General features: G+C 46.7%; 1 protein-coding gene across 1 annotated transcript in view; it reads right to left on the bottom strand.

Annotated features, from left to right (window-relative positions):
- Positions 1-707: 707 nt before the first annotated feature.
- LOC144947438 (zinc-binding protein A33-like) overlaps positions 708-27,182 on the bottom strand; it is a 374,175-nt gene continuing 347,700 nt past the window's right edge. Inside the window, 4 exon segments of the mRNA XM_078876684.1 lie at positions 708-1,270; positions 10,680-10,792; positions 14,238-14,260; positions 15,037-15,231. Coding sequence (XP_078732810.1) covers positions 708-1,270; positions 10,680-10,792; positions 14,238-14,260; positions 15,037-15,231 — 894 coding nt within the window.

Genomic DNA, 27,182 nt, shown 5'->3' with positions numbered 1-27,182 from the left:
CTCTCTATACACTAAAGACAAAGATACCCCGTGTAGCCTTAACAGACTGTTGGGGCAAGTGCTGTTAGTAGCGAGTAGCAACTATGAAGGCCGGCACTGTGACACACGAGGGAGAGGGTAGGCAGCACCACGCCCAGAAATACACAAAGACAAAGACACACACGGACACAAAGACACAGACACAATAACAAAGACACGAAGAAAGGCATACACACACCAACCCACCCACCCAAAGACAAAATTCCCCGGTGTAGCCTTAACAGACTGTTGGGGCAAGTGCTGTTAGCGACCACCTAGGAAGGCCGGGACGGCACACGAGTGGATGGGTGGCCAGCACCAATCCCTGCAGCCTTTGTCTCCCCAGTGGCGATGTTTACACATCGCAGCAGGTACTCATTTGAGGCTCAGTCGACCTAGGGGAGACCCAGGACCGAATCGGATAATCGTCACTAGTGTTGGTGAACCGGTCATGGGCCTCCCCTAGGTCGACTCAGCCTCAAATGAGTTCCTGGAGTGGTGTGTAAACATCACCACTGGGGAGACAAATGTAGCCACGCATGCTGTTAGCCATCCAACCCTCGAGTGCCGTGCCGGCCTTCATATGTGCTCTCTACCAGCACTTGCCCCAACAGTCTCTTAAGGCTACACGGGGGATCTGTGTCTTTGTGTGCACGAGTCTGTGCGTTGTGCCCGTTTCTCTGCGCTGGTCACTCTCCGTGCTCTGAGGACGCACGACTCAGATCCAGAATCCTCACTGAGTTACCAGCACCATACACACACAGTGCGGGGTAGAGCGGTTGACTAAACGAGTGGTGGACGGAGTGCAGCAGCTCCATGGAATCGGCGCGGTAAAACGACAGCAGCCCCGCCTCCCAGTGCAGGTGACACGCGACTCTCCGGGGAGGATCCCTCACCGGCACTGTGGTCTCTACACCACCACGAATCACTGCCCAGCTGTTGTGATTTTTATATAAAACCCAGGATAAGTCTTTCTGTCCCAGGCTGCACTCTTTACCACGCCCTTTCCGTGCGATCGTCCCGTACGCGACTCCAACCTGACAGTACCGCGCCGCACCCCCCACGTCCACCTCCCAGTAGTGCTGACCCGACGAGAAGCTCTCGGAGCACAGGGCTTGTAACCAGTAATCAAATCGGTGTGGGTGATCGGGGCGACCCTGGGAGACATCGGTCCACGTCAACGTCCTGAGGTCCGAGGAAATCTGGAGGTTGTTGTGGGCCGAGTTTGGGTCCAGAGTCGGTGAGCGTCCGTCTGCAGTAACGATAATCACAGTAGCCGTGTATCAACAGCACCACTATAACAACAGCACTCGTGCACTAACACGCACGTACATTACAATAGAGCAATTCATAATGAGCATTATTATACAACGTTGTAATGCAGAGTTATCAGTGTGATGACATGTAACGGGCACTTTGTCAATCCACTGCTGGATGAGGGCCTCCCTACACCATGCGGGTCGCGGGGGACATTTGACCATACTTCACCACGCCGGACACCGCGCGTTGGTGAAGGCAGGCGGCGCAGCTGGCGAGAGCACAGAAGTACAGTACAGCGGTGCGTTTGTCTGCCGCGCCATCTACATTTTTTTAAGTCGAGCTTCAGTTCAATATTCACTGTGTAATAGATGTAAAACATGTGATGATACCATCAACATGTGAACTGCTCTATATATTAAAATGCAAGGATGAGAACTTAACATATGAATTATTTCTAACATGTATTTATTAAAAAAAAATTATTGAAATAGAATGATCACAGACTGTAGGGGCAAGTGGTGTTGGTGAGAACCTGTGAAGGCCGGCACGGCACACGAGGTGTGTGTGATAGTGTAGTGATGTACACTCGTGTGTGTGTGTGTGTGTGATAGTGGAGTGATGTATACCCGTGTGTGTGTGTGTGATAGTGTAGTGATGTACACTCGTGTGTGTGTGTGTGATAGTGTAGTGATGTACACTCGTGTATGTGTGTGTGTGATAGTGGAGTGATGTACACCCGTGTGTGTGTGTGATAGTGTAGTGATGTACACTCGTGTGTGTGTGATAGTGTAGTGATGTACACTCGTGTGTGTGATAGTGTAGTGATGTACACTCGTGTGTGTGTGTGATAGTGTAGTGATGTACACTCGTGTGTGTGTGATAGTGTAGTGATGTACACTAGTGTGTGTGTGTGTGAGATAGTGTAGTGATGTACACTCGTGTGTGTGATAGTGTAGTGATGTACACTCGTGTGTGTGATAGTGTAGTGATGTACACTGGTGTGTGTGTGTGATAGTGTAGTGATGTACACTCGTGTGTGTGTGATAGTGTAGTGATGTACACTCGTGTGTGTGTGTGTGATAGTGTAGTGATGTACACTCGTGTGTGTGATAGTGTAGTGATGTACACTCGTGTGTGTGTGTTAGTGCAGTGATGTACACTCGTGTGTGTGTGTCATAGTGTAGTGATGTACACTCTTGTGTGTGTGTGTGTGATAGTGTAGCTATGTACACTCGTGTGTGTGTGTTAGTGTAGTGATGTACACTCGTGTGTGTGTTAGTGTAGTGATGTACACTGTGTGTGTGATAGTGTAGTGTTGTACACTCGTGTGTGTGATAGTGTAGTGATGTAAACTCGTGTGTGTGTGTGATAGTGTAGTGATATACACTCTGTGTGTGTGATAGTGTAGTGATGTACACTCGTGTGTGTGTGCGATAGTGTAGTGATGTACACTCGTGTGTGTGTGCGATAGTGTAGTGATGTACACTCGTATGTGTGTGTGTATGATAGTGTAGTGATGTACACTCGTGTGTGTGTGATAGTGTAGTGATGCACACTCGTGTGTGTGTGTGTGTTAGTGTAGTTATGTACACTCGTGTGTGTGTGTGTGATAGTGTAGTGATGTACACTCGTGTGTGTGTGATAGTGTAATGATGTACACTCGTGTGTGTGTGTGATAGTGTAGTGATGTACACTCGTGTGTGTGTGTGATAGTGTAGTGATGTACACGTGTGTGTGTTTGTGATAGTGTAGTGATGTACACTCGTGTGTGTGTGTCATAGTGTAGTGATGTACACTCTTGTGTGTGTGTGTGTGATAGTGTAGTGATGTACACTCGTGTGTGTGTGTTAGTGTAGTGATGTACACTGTGTGTGTGTGATAGTGTAGTGTTGTACACTCGTGTGTGTGATAGTGTAGTGATGTAAACTCGTGTGTGTGTGTGTGTGATAGTGTAGTGATGTACACTCGTGTGTGTGTGTGTGTGATAGTGTAGTGATGTACACTGTGTGTGTGATAGAGTAGTGATGTACACTCTGTGTGTGTGTGATAGTGTAGTGATGTACACTCGTGTGTGTGTGCGATAGTGTAGGGATGTACACTCGTGTGTGTGATAGTGTAGTGATGTACACGTGTGTGTGTTTGTGATGGTGTAGTGATGTACACGTGTGTGTGTTTGTGATAGTGTAGTGATGTACACTCGTTTGTGTGTGTCATAGTGTAGTGATGTACACTCTTGTGTGTGTGTGTGTGATAGTGTAGTGATGTACACTCGTGTGTGTGTGTTAGTGTAGTGATGTACACTCGTGTGTGTGTTAGTGTAGTGATGTACACTGTGTGTGTGTGTGATAGTGTAGTGTTGTACACTCGTGTGTGTGATAGTGTAGTGATGTAAACTCGTGTGTGTGTGTGATAGTGTAGTGATGTACACTCGTGTGTGTGTGTGTGTGTGTGATAGTGTAGTGATGTACACTGTGTGTGTGATAGTGTAGTGATGTACACTCTGTGTGTGTGATAGTGTAGTGATGTACACTCGTGTGTGTGTGCGATAGTGTAGTGATGTACACTCGTGTGTGTGTGTGTGATAGTGTAGTGATGTACACTCGTGTGTGTGTGATAGTGTAGTGATGTACCCTATGTGTGTGTATGTGTGTGATAGTGTAGTGATGTACACTAGTGTGTGTGTGTGATAGTGTAGTGATGTACACTCGTGTGTGTGTGTGTGATAGTGTAGTGATGTACACTCGAGTGTGTATGTGTGTGATAGTGTAGTGATGTACACTCGTGTGTGTGATAGTGTTGTGATGTACACTCTTTGTGTGAAAATGTAGTGATGTACACTCGTGTGTGTGTGTGATGGTGTAGTGATGTACACTCGTGTGTGTGTGATAGTTTAGGGATATACACTCGTGTGTGTGATAGTGTAGTGATGTACACTCTGTGTGTGTGATAGTGTAGTGATGTACACTCTGTGTGTGATAGTGTAGTGATGTACACTCGTGTGTGTGTGATTGTGTAGTGATGTACACTCGTGTGTGTGTGTGAGTTAGTGTAGTGATGTACACTCGTGTGTGTGTGTGATAGTGTAGTGATGTACACTCGTGTGTGTGATAGTGTTGTGATGTACACTCGTGTGTGTGTGTGAGATAGTCTAGTGATTTACACTCGTGTGTGTATGTGTGTGATAGTGTAGTGATGTACACTCCTACCTCCTCGCGGTGCTGGACGGGCAACACTGTCGTGGACATTGCTGTGGGGGGAGGGCCAATGCCTCATTGGCCTCTCCCCTCATGGCGTCTGTGACCACCACAGTGGCTAAACGGGGGCTCTGGACGGGTGCGAGAGGCTGGTAACCCCTCCACCTTCAATTAAACATAAACATGTAACTAATAAGCTTGTGCCGGAGGCCCCAGGGGGACAGGCGTCTATGACGTCTCCTGGCCAAACCCCAATTGGCGGAGCCAGGAGATTGAATCTTCACCGTCGGGGCTCCTCCAGAAACAACGAAAAACCATTGCGGATGGCCACGTGGAATGTTAGAACGCTCACTGCGGAGGAGAGGCTGCCACTCCTCTGTCGGGAGCTGGACCGGTACCGCCTGGATCTCTGTGGCATTCAGGAGGTCCGGTGGACCGGTTCTGGCTCCTGCCACCATGAGGGGTGGACAGTCCTCTACTCGGGGCAGGAGACTGCCAAACAACAGGGTGTGGCTCTTCTTTTGAACAAAAGAGTGAAGGGGGCGTGGGAGCGTGGCGGTGAGGTGTGGGAAGCTGTAAGCCCCAGGATACTTTGGGCTCGCCTTCCCATCAACCGGAGGCGAGGAGTGGTGGTCGTGGTTACTTATGCCCCCACTGAAGACGAACATCCGTGGAGGGATGCAGGCAAAGCCGATGAGTCAGATGCCTTCTATGACCTCCTGTCACAGGTGCTGACTAAAGTGGCCACTCGGGACAGAGTCATCTTGTTGGGTGACTTCAATGCCCGAGTTGGTCATGATGCTGGCACCTGGTCTGGAGTGATTGCAAGGCATGGGCCAGATCAGCTGAATAACAACGGTAGGAGGCTGCTAGATTTTTGTGCAGCCCATGGGCTTGTAATTACCAACACGCTCTTCCGACATTGGCGCATCCACACAACATCATGGACGCATGCCGGGTGCAAGCAAGAACATCTGCTGGACTACATAGTGACAGACCAGCGGATGCGAGCCTATGTCCTTGACACCAGGACCTACCGTGGAGCTGATCTGCCCTCTGACCATCGACTAGTCATCAGTAAGATGCGCCTGCCATTCTTCCACTCCGGTGGTGGGTGTACACCCAGGACCCCACTCCAACCTAAAGTGGCCTGGTCTCAGTTAGCTGATGAAAGTTGCAAGCGAGAATTTTATCATCGCTTGCAGCTGGGGTTGGCATCGTCCCCCACTCCTCCTGATGTCGAGGGTAAATGGGCGAGGTTTAGGACTGTGACTCATGCAGCTGCAATGGCTGCTTTGGGTACGCGGTCCAGACCTCCCCAGAAACCCTGGCTGACAGAGGAGGTGTTCATGTTAGTTGAGAAAAAGCGACAGGCCCACTCTCATCGGCTACAGCATCCCACGTCAGAGAATGAGGAGGCTTACCGCAGCCTTCGCTCGGAGGTTCGGAAAGCCGTAAGGCGCTGCAAGGATGGGTGGTGGTCGCGGGTTGCTGAGGAGATTGAGTCTTCCTCAGTGGCCCGCGATCACAAATCACTATTTAATTCCATCAAAAAAGTAACCTGCAGCGCCACACCTATTACCATCATTAGGGGAAAAAACGGTGATCCAATCTCCGACCCCCAGGAACAGGTTTGCAGATTTGCTGAGCATTTCTATGAGGTCCTGGGGGAGGGGAAATCCCTAAGCCAGGAAAACATCATGGCACAAAAGGTGGATAACCCTGCTGAGGCTGCGGTGCCTTAAATATTGGAAGAGTTCACCCCCTGTGAGTGGCTGGCTGAGGTGCCATCTGTTGAGGAAGTACTGAGGGCGATCCAGAGTCTGAGACTAGGAAAGGCACCGGGCAGAGATGATCTCCCAAGCGAAATGCTCAGGGAGGGTGGCGTTTGTGCACAGACTGCCCTACATGACATCATAACAACAGTCTGGACCACTGGACGGTTTCCACAGGATTGGAAGGATGCACTGGTGGTTCACCTCTGTAAGAAGGGGGACCGCACAGACTGTAACAACTACAGGGGCATCTCACTCCTCAGTGTGCTGGGAAAGGTCCTGGCAAGGATTATTCAACATCGCCTTGCCAGGCACGCTGAGGAGAGGCTTGCGGAGCCCCAATGCGGTTTCAGGAGAGGACGGTCCTGCACGGATGCCATATTTTCTGTCCGTCTGCTACAGCAGAGATGTAGGGAATTCCAACAAGACCAACATCTCTGCTTTATTGACCTGGTCAAGGCCTATTATACCAACAGTAGGCCTGGGCTCTGGGTTGTTCTTCATGCTTTCGGAGTCCCTGACCCTCTGCTCACGATCATTAAGGACCTTCATGATGGTGAGCGAGCCCGGGTAAAACTACGTGGCCGGGAGTCAGAGCCTTTCCCTGTACACCTTGGGGTGCGGCAGGGATGTCCTCTGGCTCCCACATTATTTAACATCTATTTTGACCGCGTAGTTCACGAAGCCTTCAATAGCTGTACCGGGGGAATTTCCGTTTGGTACAGATATGATGGGAGGCTGATCGATGCCCGGGTGCGATCAAGGGATGGCTCCCTATTGGTCAACCACGTTATGTATGCCGATTATTTGGTAATAGCTGCTCATTCAGAAGAGGAGTTGGAGACGTTGCTGCTGAGACTGGAGCGTGCCGCCAAGAGGTGGGGCCTTACCATCAGCCCCACCAAAACTAAGCACCTGCCTGGGTATTTTGTACCATCGGACACTCCACCCCCACAACTCCCAATCGGTGAAGGGGCAGTTGTGGAGAGAGTGGAGAGTTTCCCATACCTGGGCAGTGTGCTTATGACCGGCTCCAGTTTAACAGCAGAAGTCTCACTCCGAATCAGTCGAGCGGCAATATATTTTCATCGGTTGCGTAACGCTGTGTGGAAACTACCTGGTCTGTCGCTCCGCACGAAGCTTCAGGTCTTCTCGGCCACGGTCATTCCTTCCCTTCTCTACGCTTGCAAAACGTGGACCCCCCTAATGGAGCATCTTCGCCGGTTGGAAACATTTAGGCTGGCCTGGCTACGATCCATCCTGGGTTTAACCAGGCTGGATTGTGTGAGGAGCTCACAAATCCTTGAAAGATCTGGGCAAAGTCCCATCGGTGAGCTCCTCCGGCAGGCAAGGCTGCGTTGGTTGGGTCATGTAGCCCGCATGCCCAGCCACCGCATGCCTAAACAGCCTTTGTTCGGCCGGATCGAGGGGGCTAAACGGGCGCGGCACGGGCTAGAGAAGAGATGGAGTGATGTGGTACAGGAGGACGTGGAGCTGAGTGGACTTGCCGATGACTGGTACCAGAGGTGTCAAGAGCGGTGTCAAGATCGGCCTCTGTAGAGGAGGCTCGTGAAGGACGCTACTGGGCAGTTGGAGGCAGTCGCCCTCCAACAACAACGGAGGGCGGAGGAGCGACACTCACAACAACGAGCGGGGCGCCGGGTGGCTAAAGCACAGCAAGTTGGTTCAGTAGGGAGGCACAGGTGGTGCATCAGCCAGTCATCTCGGTCAGTCGACCCGTGGCACCTGGGTCTGCCCCGTGACCTCCTGCCAGCGGGCGTTCGACACTTCACGTGGCCTCAAGGTGCACTAGGCCAGGCACAAGCGTCGTGGTGACGTCACCGGCACTTAGTGGCGAATGGCGGTTGTTGTTGATGTACACTCTGTGTGTGTGTGACAGTGTAGTGATGTACACTCGTGTGTGTGTGTGTGTGATAGTGTAGTGATGTACACTCGTGTGTGTGATAGTGTTGTGTGTGTGTGTGATAGTGTAGTGATGTAAACTCGTGTGTGTGTGATAGTGGAGTGATGTACACTCGTGTGTGTGTGTGAGATGGTGTAGTGATGTACACTCGTGTGTGAGTGTGATAGTGTAGTGATGTACACTCGTGTGGGTGTGATAGTGTATTGATGTACACTCGTGTGTGTGTGTGATGGTGTAGTGATGTACACTCGTGTGTGTGTGATGGTGTAGTGATGTACACTCGTGTGTGTGTGTGCGATGGTGTAGTGATGTACACTCGTGTGTGTGTGTGTGATAGTGTAGTTATGTACACTCGTGTGTATGCGATAGTGTAGTTATGTACACTCGTGTGTGTGTGATAGTGTAGTGATGTACACTATGTGTGTGATAATGTAGTGATGCACACTCGTGTGTGTGTGATCGTGTAGTGATGTACACTCGTGTGTTTGTGTGTGATAGTGTAGTGATGTACACTCCGTGTGTGTGATAGTGTAGTGATGTACACTCGTGTGTGTGTGATAGTGTAGTGATGTACACTGGTGTGTGTGTGATAGTGTTGTGATGTACACTCTGTGTGTGATAGTGTAGTGATGTACACTGGTGTGTGTGTGATAGTGTAGTGATGTACACTCCGTGTGTGTGATAGTGTAGTGATGTACACTCGTGTGTGTGTGATAGTGTAGTGATGTACACTCGTGTGTGTGATAGTGTAGTGATGTACACTCGTGTATGTGATAGTGTAGTGATGTACACTCGTGTGTGTGTGTGTGTGTGATAGTGTAGTGATGTACACTCGTGTGTGTAATAGTGTAGTGATGTACACTCGTGTGTGTGATAGTGTAGTGATGTACAATCTGTGTGTGTGTGACAGTGTAGTGATGTACACTCGTGTGTGTGTGTGATAGTGTAGTGATGTACACTCGTGTGTGTGATAGTGTTGTGTGTGTGTGATAGTGGAGTGATGTACACTCGTGTGTGTGTGTGTGTGATAGTGTAGTGATGTACACTCGTGTGTGTGTGTGTGATAGTGTAGTGATGTACACTCGTGTGTGTATGTGTGTGATAGTGTAGTGATGTACACTCGTGTGTGTGTGATGTACACTCGTGTGTGTGTGATGGTGTTGTGTGTGTGTGATAGTGTAGTGATGTACACTCGTGTGTGTGTGATAGTGGAGTGATGTACACTCGTGTGTGTGTGATGGTGTAGTGATGTACACTCGTGTGTGAGTGTGATAGTGTAGTGATGTACACTCGTGTGTGTGTGATAGTGTAGTGATGTACACTCGTGTGTGTGTGATGGTGTAGTGATGTACACTCGTGTGTGAGTGTGATAGTGTAGTGATGTACACTCGTGTGTGTGAGATGGTGTTGTGATGTACACTCGTGTGTGAGTGTGATAGTGTAGTGATGTACACTCGTGTGTGTGATAGTGTAGCGATGTACACTCGTGTGTGTGTGATGGTGTAGTGATGTACACTCGTGTGTGAGTGTGATAGTGTAGTGATGTACACTCGTTTGTGTTTGTGTGTGATAGTGTAGTGATGATTGCGGTTCTAAACATCGCCACTGGGGAGACAAAGGCGGTCGGGCGTGGTGCTGGCCACCCACCCCTCGTGTGCCGTGCCGGCCTTCATAGGTGCTCGCTAACAGCACTTGCCCCGACAGTCTGTTAAGGCTATACGAGGGATCTCTGTCTATATCAACGTATCGTTAGATATTGATTCGTGTTCTTTTGTAATTAACTTTTGTGTTGCCTGTGTAGTGATTTACACGGGCAACTCAGCTTATGGCTTGGTCTCACTTTCTAATAGAACCTAAAGTTGCATTTGATTCAGAGAGCTTCAGGCTGTAACACTGAACCCTGATAATCCTTAACGTGTCTGGATATCCCTGCCTCAAGCACTAATATTGAATCCTGATAATATTAGCCATAGCGTGTGTGTGTGTCAAATACTCGCACGCAGAATAGCAATAGCATTCTCACTCAATCGTACACACGTGTAGTGTTAATAGAGCTCTTTAATAGTTGTTTACACTCGTCTGTGTTTGTGTGTGCTATATATTTATGTATATATATTGATACACATTCTATAGTAATTTACATTTTTGTCCGTGTAGTGATGTACACGATCAACTAAGGTTACGCCTTTGGCTGACTGTTTGATAAACCTCCGAATATTAATACAGAATCCTAAAGGTGACTTGGAGTCTGAGAGCTTCATGCATTAACACTGAACCAGAAGGATCATCAAGGCGTGCATGTCTGCATCTTGCAGCCTCAAATACTAATAATGAATCTGAATAATCTTAGCCATAGCGTGTGTGTGTGCGTGTAATGAATTCATACATGAAGAATTTCAACAGCATCCTCAATCATACCCACGTGTCGTGTTAATAGAGCTCATGTTATAATGATTTATACTCATCTGTGTGTGTGTGTTTGAGCTACATATGAATGTATATACATACACAGGAGAGCCAGGAGTCTCATCTCGACTCCTCCTGCTGAGATGACATTTGTGAGCTCCTGCTGGCTGAATGTGGGAGCAGTGTCATCTTGAGTCTCCTGAGATACCGAGTTTCTGCACCCACAACACAGGGCACACAGAACAATGCAGGCCCAGGTCTCTCGACACACACAGCACAGGGCACATAGAACAATACAGGCAGAACAATACAGGCCCAGGTCTATCTACACACTAAACACATAGCACACAGAAGTGTGGGGCAAGGTCTCTCCATAATAACAATAGCCGACATTGGCCACTAAGTGGTGATGTCACCACGATGCTTGTGCCAGGCTAGGTGTACTTTGAGGCAACGTGAAGTATCAAAGACTCGCTGGCAGAAGGGCGCTGGACAGACCTAGCAGGTTCCATGGATGACTGACTGAGAGATATGGCAGATAACCCCACCTGTGTCCTCTACTGTGCCGACTTGCTGTGTTTTATCCACTGGCGTTCTACTCGTTGTGAACGCCGATCCTCTGCCCTCCGTTGTTGTTGGACTGCCGAGTAGTGTCCCTCATGATTCTCCTGCACAGAGGCCGATCTTAACACCACTGGAACCAGACACCGTTAATATCACTCATCTCCATATTCTCCTGTACCACATTCGTCCATCTCTTCTCTATCCTGTACCACGCCCGTTTGGGCATGCGGTGGCTCGGCATACAACCTACATGCCCCAGCCAACGTAGCCTTGCCTCGAGGAGGAGTTCACCGATGAGACTCTGCCCATATTTTTCAGGGATTTGTGAGTTCCTCACATAATCCAGAATGGTTATACCCAGGATGCATCATCGTCAGGACAGCCTGAATGTTTCTAACTGGGGCAGGCATTCCATCAAACGGGTCCACGCTTCACAAGCATAGAAAATGAGGGCATGACCGTAGCCGAGAAGACCCGAAGCTTCGTATGGAGCGAAACACCAGTTAGATTCCACACAGGGTTATGCAGCTGAAGAAAATATAAATGCCACCCGACGGGTTAGGAGTGCTAACTCTGCTGTCAAACTGGAGCTGGGTCATAAGCACACTGCCCAGGTATGGACACCTCTCCTCTCTTTACACAAATGCCACCACATCTACGCCTCTATATGAGGAATGAAACAGTTAAGACTTCTCCACAAATCTGGCTGTCGCCTGAAGAAGCTAGTTGTAATTACTGGCGAAACGTCATTCTCAGATTGTAAATATTAACAGATTGGCATGTTCTGTTCACGTAGCAACCCTTACTAGTTGGCTGTGTCAGGTGGTGGCAGGTTTTAATGACACATTTATATATTTACGCGATATAATCCCAAAAAAAGATCTTATGGTTGAATGGATGAGATTGGTCGCAAAAGCCTACGTGTTAAACTGGAGGGAAAGTCTTGATGCTTTCCGGGTTTTCAGAATGGCGATGACTTTGGCATCCCTTGTTTTGGATTTTGCATGTCCTGTGCATGACGGTGAAGAGGTTTGCCAGCCAGTTGTCGATATAGTTCCAGGTTATTTAGGAATGTAGGACAAAGGCCATCCATTTCCTTGTGCCTTGTTGGACTTTGCAGTCCTGAAGGATGACCAGTGTTCGGCCTGTTTAGATCTGTTGCATGTGGTAGTTGACGCATGGAGATGGTGAGTTGTTTGCAGACAGCTTATTTGATGAGCTCGTCGATTGGTGCCTTTGAGCAGGTCAGCTTATAGAAAGGCACCGGATTTGCTGCGGTGTTTGGAGGTGTGCTGTCTGTTTGAGGCACCTAGGTTTAGGAGCTTCCAGGTTTGCAGCTGGAGTGAGTGAAGTCCACGTTCGCCATGATGTCTTCTCATCGTTTTCTTTGTGCAAAGTTCAGGAACTCTTGCAGTGTGGTGCCCTTATCTTGGTCACCAGGTCTGATTAAGATAATAGGGGTTTCCCCTTTTTCAGGCAATAAAATAGGTTTCGATTTAAAGCTTTCGTGACTGCAGGGATTCATCTTCTTGGTTCTTTCGGTAAAGCCACGTAGAAGATAAGTAATAAAATAATAAAAATAAAACATAATAAAAAATTCTCACGACCATGTCTGTCGAGGCGACAGCGTCTAACGCTGTCGCCTCGACAGACCTGGTCTTCACCTGAGGACGGCTGCTTGTGTTGTGGCCGAAACGTCGTGAGAATTGTTTTATTATGTTTTATTTTTATTCTTTTATTACTTCCCTTCTACGTGACTTTACCGAAAGAACCAAGAAGAAAATAAAATAGGTGTTAAGGCGTCCTCTGGTCCAACACCGTTTGAGACGAGGCTCAAAAGAAAGCTGTCTCTGGTGTGGACCAATCAGTTTCAAGGACAATGTGTTTTGTTTGAATTCTGACCACAAGCATTGTGGTTAATGCAGACATGATTCCTTGTTTAAGGTTTCAGTTTGGTGTTTGAACATCTTAACACCTGTTGCCAGAAAAAAGGGGAAAACCCTATTATCATAATTTGATACGGGCAAAGGAGGTCCCATAATGTAGTTCTGATTAACTCCTTCAATAATTGATCTGGTTTTGGTTTCCATCATGGCATATAGATTTTCCAATGCCCTATCAGGATTTATTTTCTCTCGCATATGTCATAATTATTTTCAATATATTGAAATTCCCAAGTTTTGGCTGCAGGTTATTCAATTCTGCTTCGGTTTATTGTTCATTGCCTGGGCTTCAATTGGCTTGCGATGCGGCCGTCGTGTTGAGGTCATGACTGGTATCAGTTGTCCACTGGTCGTGATTGCTGGCCCGTGTTGACTCTTCTGAAAATTGTCAATAATTGTTCGTGAAAAAATGAGTGGAGCTGCCCGTTATTGTCCTTTGAAAATAATCATAATTCGGGGGTTTTGTTCTTTATCCATCGGGCTGAGTGAATCGTGCCAGGTTGTTTAGGGTCACACGAAAGTCTTCCTTGACTCTCCGGCTTCATCATTTCCTGAATACACCTCTTGTGTGTGGTGGCTGTTGAAGTCATCTATAGCCGGTTGAGTGGCTGCTGGCAGAGGTGGTGATGGCCATTTCGTATTTCAGGGACTGATATACATTGATGACCGTCGCATTACCAAATGATGATGGTTCTTGTCCATGTGCCATCACTCATGGCGAAGCAATTGAGAGCAAAGTCCTCGAGGCCTTGCCTGATGAAGGTCACGAAGAGGTCATGATGTGGGTGGTAGATGGTAGCAACAAGGGTGCTTTCATTTATTCTGATTTTTGTGTTTAGTTTGTTGTCCTTCCCACGCACCTACGATGAGCACGGTTGGTTACATACGGTGCGAAAGAAGATCAACAAACATACACATGCTGTAATTTTATATCCATGTGCTGGCATGAACGTTCATCTCCCGTGAGGTGATGACGTCAATTATATTTACCCATTTCCCACCCACAGATTCTAACATAGTATAATGAGATTCCTAGTCTCACTGCATACACAGCACAGGATACGCAGAATAGTCGATGTCCAGGTCTCTCTACAGTCTACACACAGCATGAGATACAAATACTAATGAGGGTCCACGTCTCTCTGGTACTGACCTGAGTTCCTCGTACTTGGGATCCTGAAAGACACAATTGTGCAACTCATGTCAATACAAATATTCACTCCATCACCAAAATCTCCTCCTCTTCTTCCACACGCTCATTTCCTGTTGTCAGGATAGATTGACATCACGATATGGGATAACAATATCTGGCTATTGAATAGGGTGTCCTGCACTGGATAGGCTTTTTGCGCGTCAACATAATTTCTTGTTGTCTTCTATATGTTAATACACCTGCAGTGTAAATCAGGGTTGTCCCTGCAACCTCTGCAAAGAGTGATAATAAACATGCTATCACTGGGCCATATCACATGACTCATCTCGCCCAGTAATAAGGTTTTGAATGAAAAGGAAACACAACAACGTGTTATAGTTCTATCAGGTTCAGAATAATGTGGTGGCTGGCTAGCTCATAGGTCAGAGCGCCGAGCTCCTACTGCTGAGTTTATGAGTTTGAATATAAGTTTTAGGCGCCCGTAATTATCAAGGAAGGCCTTCCAGGGTCTCAAAACCTTTTTTCAGTCTCGCATTGGGAAGTTTGGCCATTTCCATTGTAAGAGGAGGAATTTGCACGTGGATGGAAACTAATTCTAAAAGAAACCCAAATATACGTGAGAGATAGCACTTAAGCGTGTGAACAGGTAGATTCATAAACCGACTTTCTTTACTGTAATCCCCGAGTAACTTTGCAGATCGCTGGGTTTTGGAGTTTCACACGTCTGCGTAATCAACCAATCGTTACATCCATGATTTGACGATCTGCTAATGCAAGGGAATGTCTTTTATCTGGGTACGAGCAGCTTGTTGATCTCCTGCTCAAGGCCATGTGCTCTGTTCTCATAGAGAGCGATGTTCGCCTGGATGCGGGAGAGCACAGAGAGGCCCTCCTCGTCCACATGCTCCAGTGCCTCCCTCTCCTCCTCATTCAGCTGCTGCCTCTTGCGCTCAAACTCTCGGCTGATCTGCGCTTTCATCCCACGTAAGGACTCCTATGCAGAAGGGGACGATCATCAGTTGTTGAATCACTCACATGCTTCTGTATGTGTCTGGCTGTACCTCTATGTGTCTGTGTGTCTATCTGTAATTCCACATGTCTGTCTCGATTTCTAAATGTCTCTCTGTGTGTCATGAACATAATGCACTAGTATGTTCTCCAGGTTGTATTTGGTTAACTGTGTGTGGTGGGGTATAGCTGAGTAGGCTCGTGAAGGATGCTACTGGGCAGTTGTAGTCAGTCGCCCTCCAACAACAATGGAGGGCAGTGGAGCGAAACTCACAACAATGAGTGGAGCGCCGGTTGGAAAAAATACAGTAAGTTGGCACAGTAGGGGGTACATATGGTGCATCTACCAGTCATCTCAGTCAGCCATCCCATGGCACCTGGGTGTTTCCCGAGACCTTTCAGCGAGCCTTCGTCACTTCATGTGGCCCTCAAAGTGCACCTGTCACTTAGTGGCGAATGGCGGGTATTAGTATAGCTGACTCGTCAGATGCGTGTATTGGCCAGTGCTGGCTACAGGCTCATTAATATGTGAATGCATTTAGAATAGGCTAGGTATAACCGTATCTATGGGACCTTTTTGCCAGTATCAAAAATAATGAAAAATAATAACAACTTTGACCCTTTCTGTCAATAAAACAGGTGTCAGGATGTTCAAACACCAAATAGATACCTTTTATAAGGCATCAAGTTTGCATTAGCCACGCATTCTTGTGACAACCAATGCATGCAAACAAACATGCTCTGATAATTATATATACAATATTCTGTTCACATTTTGGTGTTCTCTGGTCTAACACTGGTGATACAAGTTCACAAAAGAAGGCTGTCTCTGGTGTAGGACAATCAGTTTCAAAGACAACTCCATATATTATAATATCACAGCATGTTTGATGCATGTTTGCCACAATTATGTGTGGTTAATGCAAACTTGATGCCTTGTAAAAGGTATCCAATTGTTTTATTTCTAGAAATGGTAAAACCTATTCTTATTTTTTTATCATTTTCAGTTATAACTGGTCGAAGCTGATGGAGATCCGGGAGGGTGGCCACTGCCCGTGGCACATTGGGTTGATATGGAAAGCTTTCATGCGATGAGGCAGGACAACTGCTCCTCTAGCCAGTTTCTCAGCACCTCTTTGGTACCCGTTGACATGGCACCAGCAAGCAGGGAGAGCGAGCATAGCGGGACTTTCGGGGAGCAAATGGGACTTCCATCCCTGGCTGTGAATCTGTCAAATATGCTCTTAGTCTTGTTGGCGCAATCAGATGGTAATAGTTGACAATGGGCGTTTCCTTAATCACATTTATGATTAGGATTTGCCGGTTGTAGGACAGCGAAGCTCTTGGAGGTGGTGGTCACGGGCCGAGTGGTGACTTGCGGGGACTAATGGAAGGGGTCTGAACATGTGTGAAAACTACGGACATCTGTGAAAATTACTGACATCTGTGAAAAATAATGACATCTGTGAAAACTACTGGAAATCTGTAAAAACTACTGACATCCCTGAAAACTACTGACATCTGTGAAAGGATTTGTACAGCTCATCGGATTTCTCCACTATAAATACATATTCTCAGAACCAAGCAATCTTTATTTTACATGCCAATGTCGCCCTCAATAAAGTAGGCATCAGTGCACATTACAGCCGAATGGGAATGGTGCAGGGGGCACGGAGCAACAGGAATGAAAAAAAAAAGAAACCCATCACGACCTCAGCGGCTAACACCAATTGAGGGAACTGCAAGGTGGTCCAGATCTCTCGTGACCCCCAATTAATGTAGCCCTAACATTTTCTTTCCTTTGCATATTCATCCATGTTTTAAATACACCTTTTAAAAAATATTAAGTTTTACAGAATAAAATGTGGATCACAAGACAGCTGGACCACCCTGTAGATTGCAACCACGACGCTGTTTGGAAACAGTTTGATATCTTCATATCGGTGGTGGCTATGCACGTGATCCGCAATCGAGCACCATAGAGGCGAGTGTTGTATGAATGTGTAGTGACTGGGAATGTCACTGTATGGTGCCGGTCCTGCAAGGCCACGGCGTGTGATGCATCGTCATTGTGTACACGCCAGAGAGAGGGTGTAGTACCAGCCCTAGTGGAGGCTGGCGGAGCGCTGTTCGCGCAAGGGCACCACTGCACAGCGTGCGGTGTGGGTTTTCACCACAGGGAGCGAGAGGGTGTCAGCCAGCCAGGGTTACTTTGGGCGATGGCACTCTGGCTGACCCCGTGGACACGTGAACGGAAGTAACAAGAGGGGGCCCCCAGGTGGAGGGGGCTAACGGGTGGTCACGTGGTCCGAAGAGAGCTGTCGAGAGCCTTGGGGTAAATGCGAGAGAGATCTCGAAGGTGGGCGGGGTCAGAGGCGGAGCCAGCCCCAGCCCGGAGAGATATAAGGCGGATCCCAGGAAGGGATCAGGGTTCTTCGTGATGCAGCGCTGGAAGATCCACGTCAAGTACTGAAGAGGCTCCGCCACGTGGTCCGGACAGGGATAGCATAGAGCTTAGGTGTTAATGTGTTACTGTAGTTAGTCGGGTGGTCATCACCTTGACATATATTGTGTTGCTGTTAATAAAGTGTTACTCCCAAGAGAACGTCTGTGACTCAGTTGGACTCACTACAAAGGTATGGATGTAAAATTTATTTCGCACCGTACGTAGCCAACCATGCTAATCAGAGGTGCGGAGGAAGGACAACGAACTAAACACAAAAAGCAGTTTTAAAGAATGAGTTTTCAATCTAGATCAGTGGTTCTTAACCTTTATTGCAGCCTTGCACCCCATTGGTTCTCAGTCGCTAAAATATTTTATAATGTATATATTAAACAGAGTAGTTGTACTTGCATGAACGTGCTTAATTTGTTAATTTATTCTTTTCTATGTCTGCTTGCCCTGGTGAGGATCGCGGCGGCAGCATTTTGACTAGGGTGCTCCAGACCTCCCATTCCCTGGCAACAGACTCCAGCACTACTATACTGTACACTACACTAAAAACTACTACACTATACTCTACTACATTATACACTACACAACTAGACACAAACATAGTCCCATCAGCGTGTACTGGGCTGGCCCCGGGGTCATTGCCAAGTGGGACATTACCTGTAAAGTTACGAGTCAGTCTATCGGGGGGCACCCTGACCAGGTACCTGAACTACCTCAATTGGCTCCTCTCGATCCAGAGGAGCAGTGGCTTGACTCTGAGGCTCTCCCGGATTATTGAGCTCAACACCCGATCACGGAGATTGAGCCCATCAACCCTGCAGAGAAACTTACTTTCAGCCCTTTGTAACGCGATCTCATCCTTTCAGTCATTACCCAAAGCTCATGACCATAAGGGAAGGTGGGAACATAGATCGACCTGTAAACCGCGAGGATTGTTTGAGAACTCAGCTCCTGCTTCACTACCATGGAATGATATGGCACCCGCAACACTGCGTATGCCACACTGATCCGCTGGCCGATCTCCCACTCCCACTTACCATCACTCGCGAAAGAGATGTTGGGGTACTTAAACTCTTCTACTAAGGACATAGTTCCCCCCTCACCTGGAGAAACAATCCAACATCTCCCGGGAGTGAACCATGATTTCAGATGTGGCTGTGCTGATCTTCATCCCAGCAGCTTTACACTCGGCATCAAACCATTCAAGTGCATGCTGGAGACCACAGACTGACGAGGCAAAAAGGACAACGTCATCTGGAAAGAGCACCTCCATGCCCCCATACTGTATCCTCTCCATACCTCGACGGCGCTATGATATCCTGTCCATGAAAATCACAAATATGAGTGGAGACAAGACACAGCCTTGGTAAAGTCCAACACCCACAGTGAACGACTTTGATTCAACACCGAGGATACGGACAGAACTCTCACTCCAGGAATAGAGGGACCAGAGAGCACACAAAAGCAGCACCGGTACGTCATATTCCCACAGCTCAGAAAGCCTCCTTCAACATGAAATCTTCCCTCACAATTGGTATCCACTAGCGGATCCAAGGGTTCCCGCCATGACAGGCACCCAATGCCTTCAGGCTACAACTTATCGCAGCTGCATCCACAATCGAGGTCTTGAACATCGTCCACAATTTTCACGACCTCTCCTGGGGTACAGGAGAACTTTCCCAGAGGTGGAAGTTGAAATCTCTCTGCACTGGGTCTTCTGCCAGACATTCTCAGAAAACCCGCACTATTAATTTGGGCCTTCCATGTTGTTGCCCCAAGTTTCAGATCCAACTTACTACCAGGTGGTGATCAGTTGACACCCCTGCCCCTCTCTTCATCCGAGTGTCCAGATCATACAGCCTTAGGTCCGATGATACAACTATGAAGTCAATAATTGGCCTTCGTCCCAAGGTTCTCTGGTACACTTATGCGCATCCTTGTGTTCGAACATGGTGTTTGTCCTTGAAATTCCATGATTAGCACAAAATTCCAATAACATCTCACAGTTGGGTTCAGATCAGGAAGGGGCATTCTTCCAAATCATGCCTCTCCAGGTATTTACATCGTTTCCCAAGTGACCATTGTAGTCGCCCAGTAAGACGATGGTGTTGGTGGGCAGTACTGTCGGGCACTGCACTCACCGTTTCCAAGACAGCCGAATACTCTGAACTCCTATTTAATGCATAAGCACAGACAACAGTCAGAGTTGTCCTTTATGAGACCCGACGCCTCAATGAGGCGACCCTCTCCTCCACTGGGACAAACTCCAACTGAAGAGCACCCAGCCGGGGGTTTGTGAGTATCCCCACACTCACCAGGGGTTACTCCAGAATAGGAAAGACACCACCCCCGATCAAGAAGTTTGGTTCCAATGCCAATGCTGTGTGTGGAGGTGAGACCGATTCTATCACGTTGGTACCTTTCCACCTCCTCCACCAGCTCTGGCTCCTCCCCAAAGTGACGTGACATTCCACGCCCCAATAGCAAGTGTTCACTGACAAGGTCCAGTCCGTCTGAGACCATCCCTCTCCCCGTATTACTGGCATCACACCTGCCCCTCACCCTTCGTCCTGCGAATGGTGGGCCCACAGGTCAGCGTCATATAGCCATTTGGGCTGGGCCCGACCGAGTTACGTGGGTCACCCAGCCACCAGGCGCTTGCCAGCGAACATCACCCCCCGAGAACCTGTCTGGTCTAGGTTCTCTGATTTTTGTATTTTTAAATCATTCATGAGCGCCTTTGTGTTTAGACGATTTACCTTCTAAAAAATCTGGCATGTCTCGCACCCCAACGAAGGGCAGCTCACACCTCCAGGGAGTGTGTGCACCCCAGGTTAAGAACCACTCATCTAGATGATTTAAAAGTACTTTGCTCCAGTGATTTCCTAATATCAGAAGGAAGAGCGTTCTAGTCGGCCACAAAATAAAGTGCAACAGTTTAAAACCTAAGTTTTCGCGATCAATATCATCCATAATGTAGGTTTCTGAGGTTAGATCGCGTAAATATAAATGTGTCATTAAACTCGCCACCACCCGACACAGAAAATTAGTAAGGTTTGTTACGTAATTAGAATATGCCAATCCATTACAAGTAAAACACACCGGTGTGCTGGAAAGCACGTCCACAACATTTACAATCTGAGTACAACGTTTCGCCAGTAATTACAACTAGCTTCATCAGGTAACAGCCAGATTTGTGGAGAAATTCTGTTTCGTAGCTTAAATACAGGGATAGATTTGATGACGACACTAGTGAGCCATTCTTGTGCGATGGGGGGGATTAATGAATGAATATAAAATGCAATGAGTATCCAATTCCGGTTGGGTTATTCATATTGAAATCAACGTACATTATGCATGCGCATTTTGCATGTACATTACGTGAATTACACTAACGCTACGAAACAGTTAAAAGGCTCGAGGTGGTGATGGCATGTGGCATTGACTGACGCGTTGACCTCTAAATAGTGTCAATACCCTATTCACATCGTTTCATTGTTAGAACAAGGAAACCGTTTTAATAGACGGCCTTTAGAATGTTGGATCGGGTTGCGTTTAGATGGTCGCATTCAGATTGGGGGGGTGTTGTTGTTGTTTCTCTTGCAATTAGGTGTTTATTTAAATGTAGAGTTGATGCATATAGCATCGCACGAGACTTTTCCTTCAGGTCGGTGAGAGTGGGAAATAGACCGACTGAATCTTTAGAAGCATATCACTTCTGGTTTGTTGTGCCCTCAATGTTGGGCACGACGTCCCCCTCCCACGCCAAAAGCCACTCTGGTGAAACCGTTAGAAACATTGTTTGGCGGATTTGCGACAATGTGCGAGTCCACTCTGGCATACTTGTCACAGCGTCTCCAACTATACCTGCATGAGCTTGTACGTGTCCTTGAGCTGCTGTGTCTGTGACGCTGCCGACCCCTTGTTCTTCTCTCTCTCCATCTTCTTGAGCCTCAACTCCTCCTGTGGGGGTCAGGTGAACATCCAGTGCTTAACATTCACTTCATCATCACCATCGTCATCATCAATTAATTTGAAATCCATATAAATAAAAAAACAGACTTTTCAAAGTAACAATACAGAGACACAATCTGTAGTAACTCGAGAGGAGGGTGGGTTACAGCAGTAAATGATTCCTCACCTGTTTAGCATGTTGGGCTTTTTTCACCGTGATGACCTTGTGTCCTGTGTGGTCTCCTGCGATATTGCCGACCATACAGACCAGGCTCCCATCCTGTTCACAGTAAAATTGGAGATGCGCATTGTGTTCCGCAGATCTTCGTTCTTCTAGGTGCAAAATGGGAGCCACCAGGACATGGTCCTTCAACTTGGGGTTAATCATGTGAGGCTTCAGGTGGGACTCACACAGGGACATCTCACACCGGGACATCTCACACCTGAGGCAGGTCTTCACTGCAGGAGTCTTCCCATCACCACAGGTGTCACAGAAGACAACTCCAGCCATCCTCTCTCCAACTCTGAGCTGCTCCACCAGGTTGGCGAGTGTCACGTTCCTCTTCAGCTGGGGTCGCTCAGGGAAGGCCGCTCGGCACTGCGGGCAGCTGAAGCTGCTCGCTCTCTCCCAGGCACCATCCAGACACCGGAGGCAGAACGAGTGTCCGCAGCTCAGCGTGGAGGGGCAGTCAAACGTGCCCAGGCAGATGGGGCAGCTCAGCTCACTGTCGACACAATCACTGGGAGACGCGCTCGCCATGGCCCATGGCTTCACTTGGACTGTCGCTCGCCGCGGCACACGGAGAAGCTATCGCAGCAGCAGCAGCTCACACAGCGGAGACGATCAAGGAAATTAACTTGACTTCCCCTGCAGTTAAGTTATATACCTCGAGACACGCCTTGGAATGTTCCACACGGCGGCCGCGCTCACCTGTGTAGACAGGGCCTTAGAGTCACGCAGTGTTAGCTAAAATAGTTTTTTTGTGTTTAATTTGTTGTCCTTCCCCTGCACTTCCGATTAGCACGGTTGGCGTGGAAGAAGTTCAACAAACATACATACATAGCTTTAACCGGTCTCAAGTGATATAATATTTGTACAAACAAAACCCAGCAGCAGCAGTGTGGGACACAACGATAATGGTTTTCCCACAGGCTGTTTGACCGGTTCGGGTCAGGATGTGTGAATTGCACAATGGAACCGCACCTTGTACAAACATTCTTATGTAATGGTGAACTTGTTTTTTTCATCTGTGTCGTTATACATTTTTTTCTTGCAAGACCTGTTTGTTTAAGCTTCACAGTCTGTAATCGTCTTCCACCTTTATCAACTAATATTTAACTACTGGCTTCATGCATTCTCTGTTCATCTGTCAATAATTGTTTAGTTTTTTTTATTCTTACGACACCGTATTGTTCTGAGTGGACAGTGGTTGTATGTATGTTGAACTTCTTTTTCACCGAACGTGGTCAACCGTGCTAATCGAAGGTGTGTGGGTGAGTGTGGAAGTGGGTGATTGGTTTCGTGTGTGGGTGAGTGGTTGGGTGAGTGGGTGTGTTGGTGAGTATGTATGTTGAACTTATTTCGCAGCGTACGTAGCCACTCGTGCTAATCGAAGGTGCGAGTGCGTGGGTGGTGGTGGTTGAGTGAGTGGAGGGGTTATTTGGTGAGATGGGAGACAGATGGGCAGGATGATGGTGTGAAGGGTGGGCGAGCAGGCGGTGAGGTAGGGAGGGAGGGTGGCTGGGAGGGCATGCGGCAGAGTGATTGGGTACTGGGTGGTGGGCCTCACGCATTACCACAGCGAACAGCCGCTGGCTAAACAAACATTGTGGTTCATTTAAGCTCATTTTCTCTGACTTTCACCGTCCATTTTCCTATTATGCGTAAAAAAAATAGGATTTAAATCTTAATAACCTAAAACAATATATATTCATCACCTATTTTTAACGTGAATATTTTACATCCTGGACTCGCTGAGTTTGGACGATTGTATAAAAAAAAGATTTTTATTTTACCAGGTAAGGCCCACTGAGGTATATAGCTCTTTGCAGAATCGATCTGGCCACAAATGATAGCTCACAGACGTGGCTTATTATGGAGATTTCTCGCAGACAAACACTCTAAACACACTTTTCTAAGTGTGAAGAGAATAATCGGAGGATCCGGAGAAACATGCACGCGACCACGGGGAGAGAGAACGCAAACTCCAAGTACACGTACACATTTCGATTTAAAGCTTTCGTGACTGCAGGGATTCATCTTCTTGGTTCTTTCAGTAAAGTCACGTAGAATAGAAATAATAAAATAATAAACATAAAACATAATAAAATAATTCTCACGACGTTTCGGCCACAACGCAAGTAGCCGTCTTCAGGTGAAGAATTAGCTGTTTGTTTGTCTGTTAATCACATACTCTTGAAAATCTGACTTTTGATGCTTTCTAAACATTTGCTAAGGATATATTTGTTAACATGTATGCTAACATTGAGACTTGGTGTGGGTTAGCCTTAAGTATTCTTTCATCATGTGATCATGAAATCCGATCGTTGATGCTTCTGACATATTTGATATGTATAATTTTTTTTGGACACGCATTCCGTACGAATATTGATATATTTTAGGGACTGCCTATTGTTTTTTTTCATCACGTGATCGTGAAGATTAGGCAATACTTGTTTTTGTCATTTCATACGGATTGATGAGTACGTATATTTGCATGAGTACTGTCGTTGCTATTAATTCCTTTTGATAAGAGTTTGATGTTAGAGTAAGTTGATATTAAATTTGCTTAGATTGAAAACAGGTTCCGAGTGTTTCTTTCTTAAATTCGTGCATCATCGTAGTAATGGCAAACTGTGTCCTGCAGTGAGATCTGAATCATGAGACCTGTCATAATTACACATCATAATTATTAAAGCGAGAATCATAAAAACAGAGCGAGAATCATAATTGTTAAAGCAAGAATCATTGAAATTATCACGATTGGTGAAACATACCCCGAGACAACGAGAGCCAACAACGTGATCACACACACACATAACCACATATAACAAACACACACATAATAATCTAACACACAATTCCATACATAATAATCACAACAACAACCGCCATTCGCCACTAAGTGGCGGTGACGTCACCACGACGCTTGTGCCAGGCCATGTGCACCTTAAGGCCACGTGAATTGGCGAACGCCCGCTGACAGGAGGTCAATAATAATCAATAATAATCACACGCACATAATCACATACATAATAATCTAACACGCAATTACATACGTAATAATCACACACACATAATCACAAAAACATAATCACAAACATAATCACATACACTTAATTAACTCACTCACGCATAATCACACAATCACATACACGTCCAATAATAATTTTGAACACACACATGAATTACACTTAACACACATTTCCAGTTAATAACACTTAATTACACATGTTAACATATTTTACGTAATAAAAAATGTATTTTTTTAAAATATCATATTTTCATTTTTACATTTAATTTATCATTTCATCACAATATATACAACAGACTGATGTTTTCACATGAGTAGCGTGAGTAGCGGCATGGAGAGTTCGACTCCTGCCACCTCGACAACCGCGACGGCGATGTCTGGGACCGTTTGACCGGGGGATTACCGAGACTTGCGTCGTTTACAGAGGACTATGGAGAGAAGATGTTTTGCTGAAGTAGTGGGGCGGAGGGCTAAGCAGCCATTCATGTGAGTAGGTAGATGGATGATGATGAAGTGGATGAAAATAATAACCATGATGAAATATTCTAGATTTTAAGCTTTCGTGACTGCAAGGATTCGTACTCTTAGGGTTTTTTTTCGGTAAAGTCACGTGGGTAAAAATAAATAATTAAAATAAAATAATAGAAATAAAAATAGCAGTAAAATTATAAATCACGACGAGGCAAAATTCCTCACTTGATACAGTAAATCTAGCTGTGACGGTCCCACCTGATGACGGAGACTTGTGTTGCCTCCGAAATGTCGTGATTTATAATTTTATTTCTATTATTGTCTTTTATTTTCATTATTTATTTTTACCTACGTGACTTTACCGAAAAAAACCTAAGAGCATGATGAAAAAGTTACAACCAACACCCACTCATTTGCACCCAACACCCTCCCACCCGGTCATCTGCCACTCTCTAACCCACGACCCACCCAGCCATCTAGAGACCTCCCCCCCTCACATCTCCCCGCCAGCCCACACTCATCTCATACCTGCATAGGTGCCCATCCAATCACCCGCCCATCCATTCACACACCAACCCAACTGATCACTCACCCACCAAATAACCCGGCCCCCCCTCCAACCTGCCCATTTGCTCACCCGCTTACCTGCTCAACCTGACAACCTATTCACCTGCCCACCGACTCACCCATCCTGCCGATCGCCAACCACCAGGACTAAAACCGAATCCCAAGAAAAAAAATATTTTACAAATGACCATCAGAGATCACGAGGCACAGATCGAACACATTAAGTTGATGTAGATTTTAAACAATTCCAAATTTAAAATTCTAAAACACAGATGCTGAACAAATAAAAGGTAATGACTGCGACGAGTATAATTTTTAGGGTTAGACTACGTGAATATAAATGTGTTGTTAAAGCTGCCACCACCTGACACAGCCAATCAGTAAGGTTTGTCACTTAAATAAAAAGTGCCAATTAGTTACTACTTCAGCACACCGGTGGTGTATTGGAGAGGAAATCCACAACGATGACAATTCGAGTATGACGTATTGCTGGCGATTACTACTAGCTTTATCAGGCAATAGCCAGAATTGTCAAAAGGTAAATGCTGTGTGTTTACTCTCCAACACACAACCGGTGTGCTATAGTAACTAATCAGAATGTTCTGTTTAAGTGACAAACTGTAATTAATTGGCTGTCAGGTAGTGGCGGGTTTAACAACACTTTTATATTGACGCAATCTAACCCAAAATAAAAAAAAGATTTTAAGAATAATATTGCTCGCGAAAGCCTACCTATAACTTTAAAACATTAATAAGAATTTACAACGTGCAGTTTACTCTGAAGAAACCCAGCCTCACCCTATCTGGTGTAACCTGTCTGTGAGAAAAACCATCACCGTGTTCATGGTTACCATGGGGTTTTTGCAAAATATATCAATTGCGACTCTTACACCCTGACACTGTGTGTGAATGTAACGCCACGTCTACACAGGTGAGTACGGGCTGCCGCAGGGAACATTCCAGGGCGCGTCTCGTGGTGTTCATAATTTAAGTGCAGGTGAAGTCAGCTCGTTTGCTTGTTCATCGTGGCTGCTCTGTGATTTTTGTTTACATCTAGCTGCAGTGGCTCTGATATATTAACTATCTCGCCTGGTATACAGGAGCTCGTGGGTTCGATCCCGGCCCTGATACCTACTTTATATTTGTAGTCTGCGTGTCTCTCTCTCTCATCATCATCATCCCGGTGTCTCGGAGATGTTAATTACCTCGCCTGGTACACAAGAGTTCGTGGGTTCG

This window comes from Lampetra fluviatilis, chromosome 45, assembly GCF_964198595.1.
Source record: "Lampetra fluviatilis chromosome 45, kcLamFluv1.1, whole genome shotgun sequence".
In the NCBI taxonomy this organism is placed as follows: domain Eukaryota; kingdom Metazoa; phylum Chordata; class Hyperoartia; order Petromyzontiformes; family Petromyzontidae; genus Lampetra; species Lampetra fluviatilis.
This window is presented reverse-complemented; position numbering and strand designations above follow the sequence as displayed.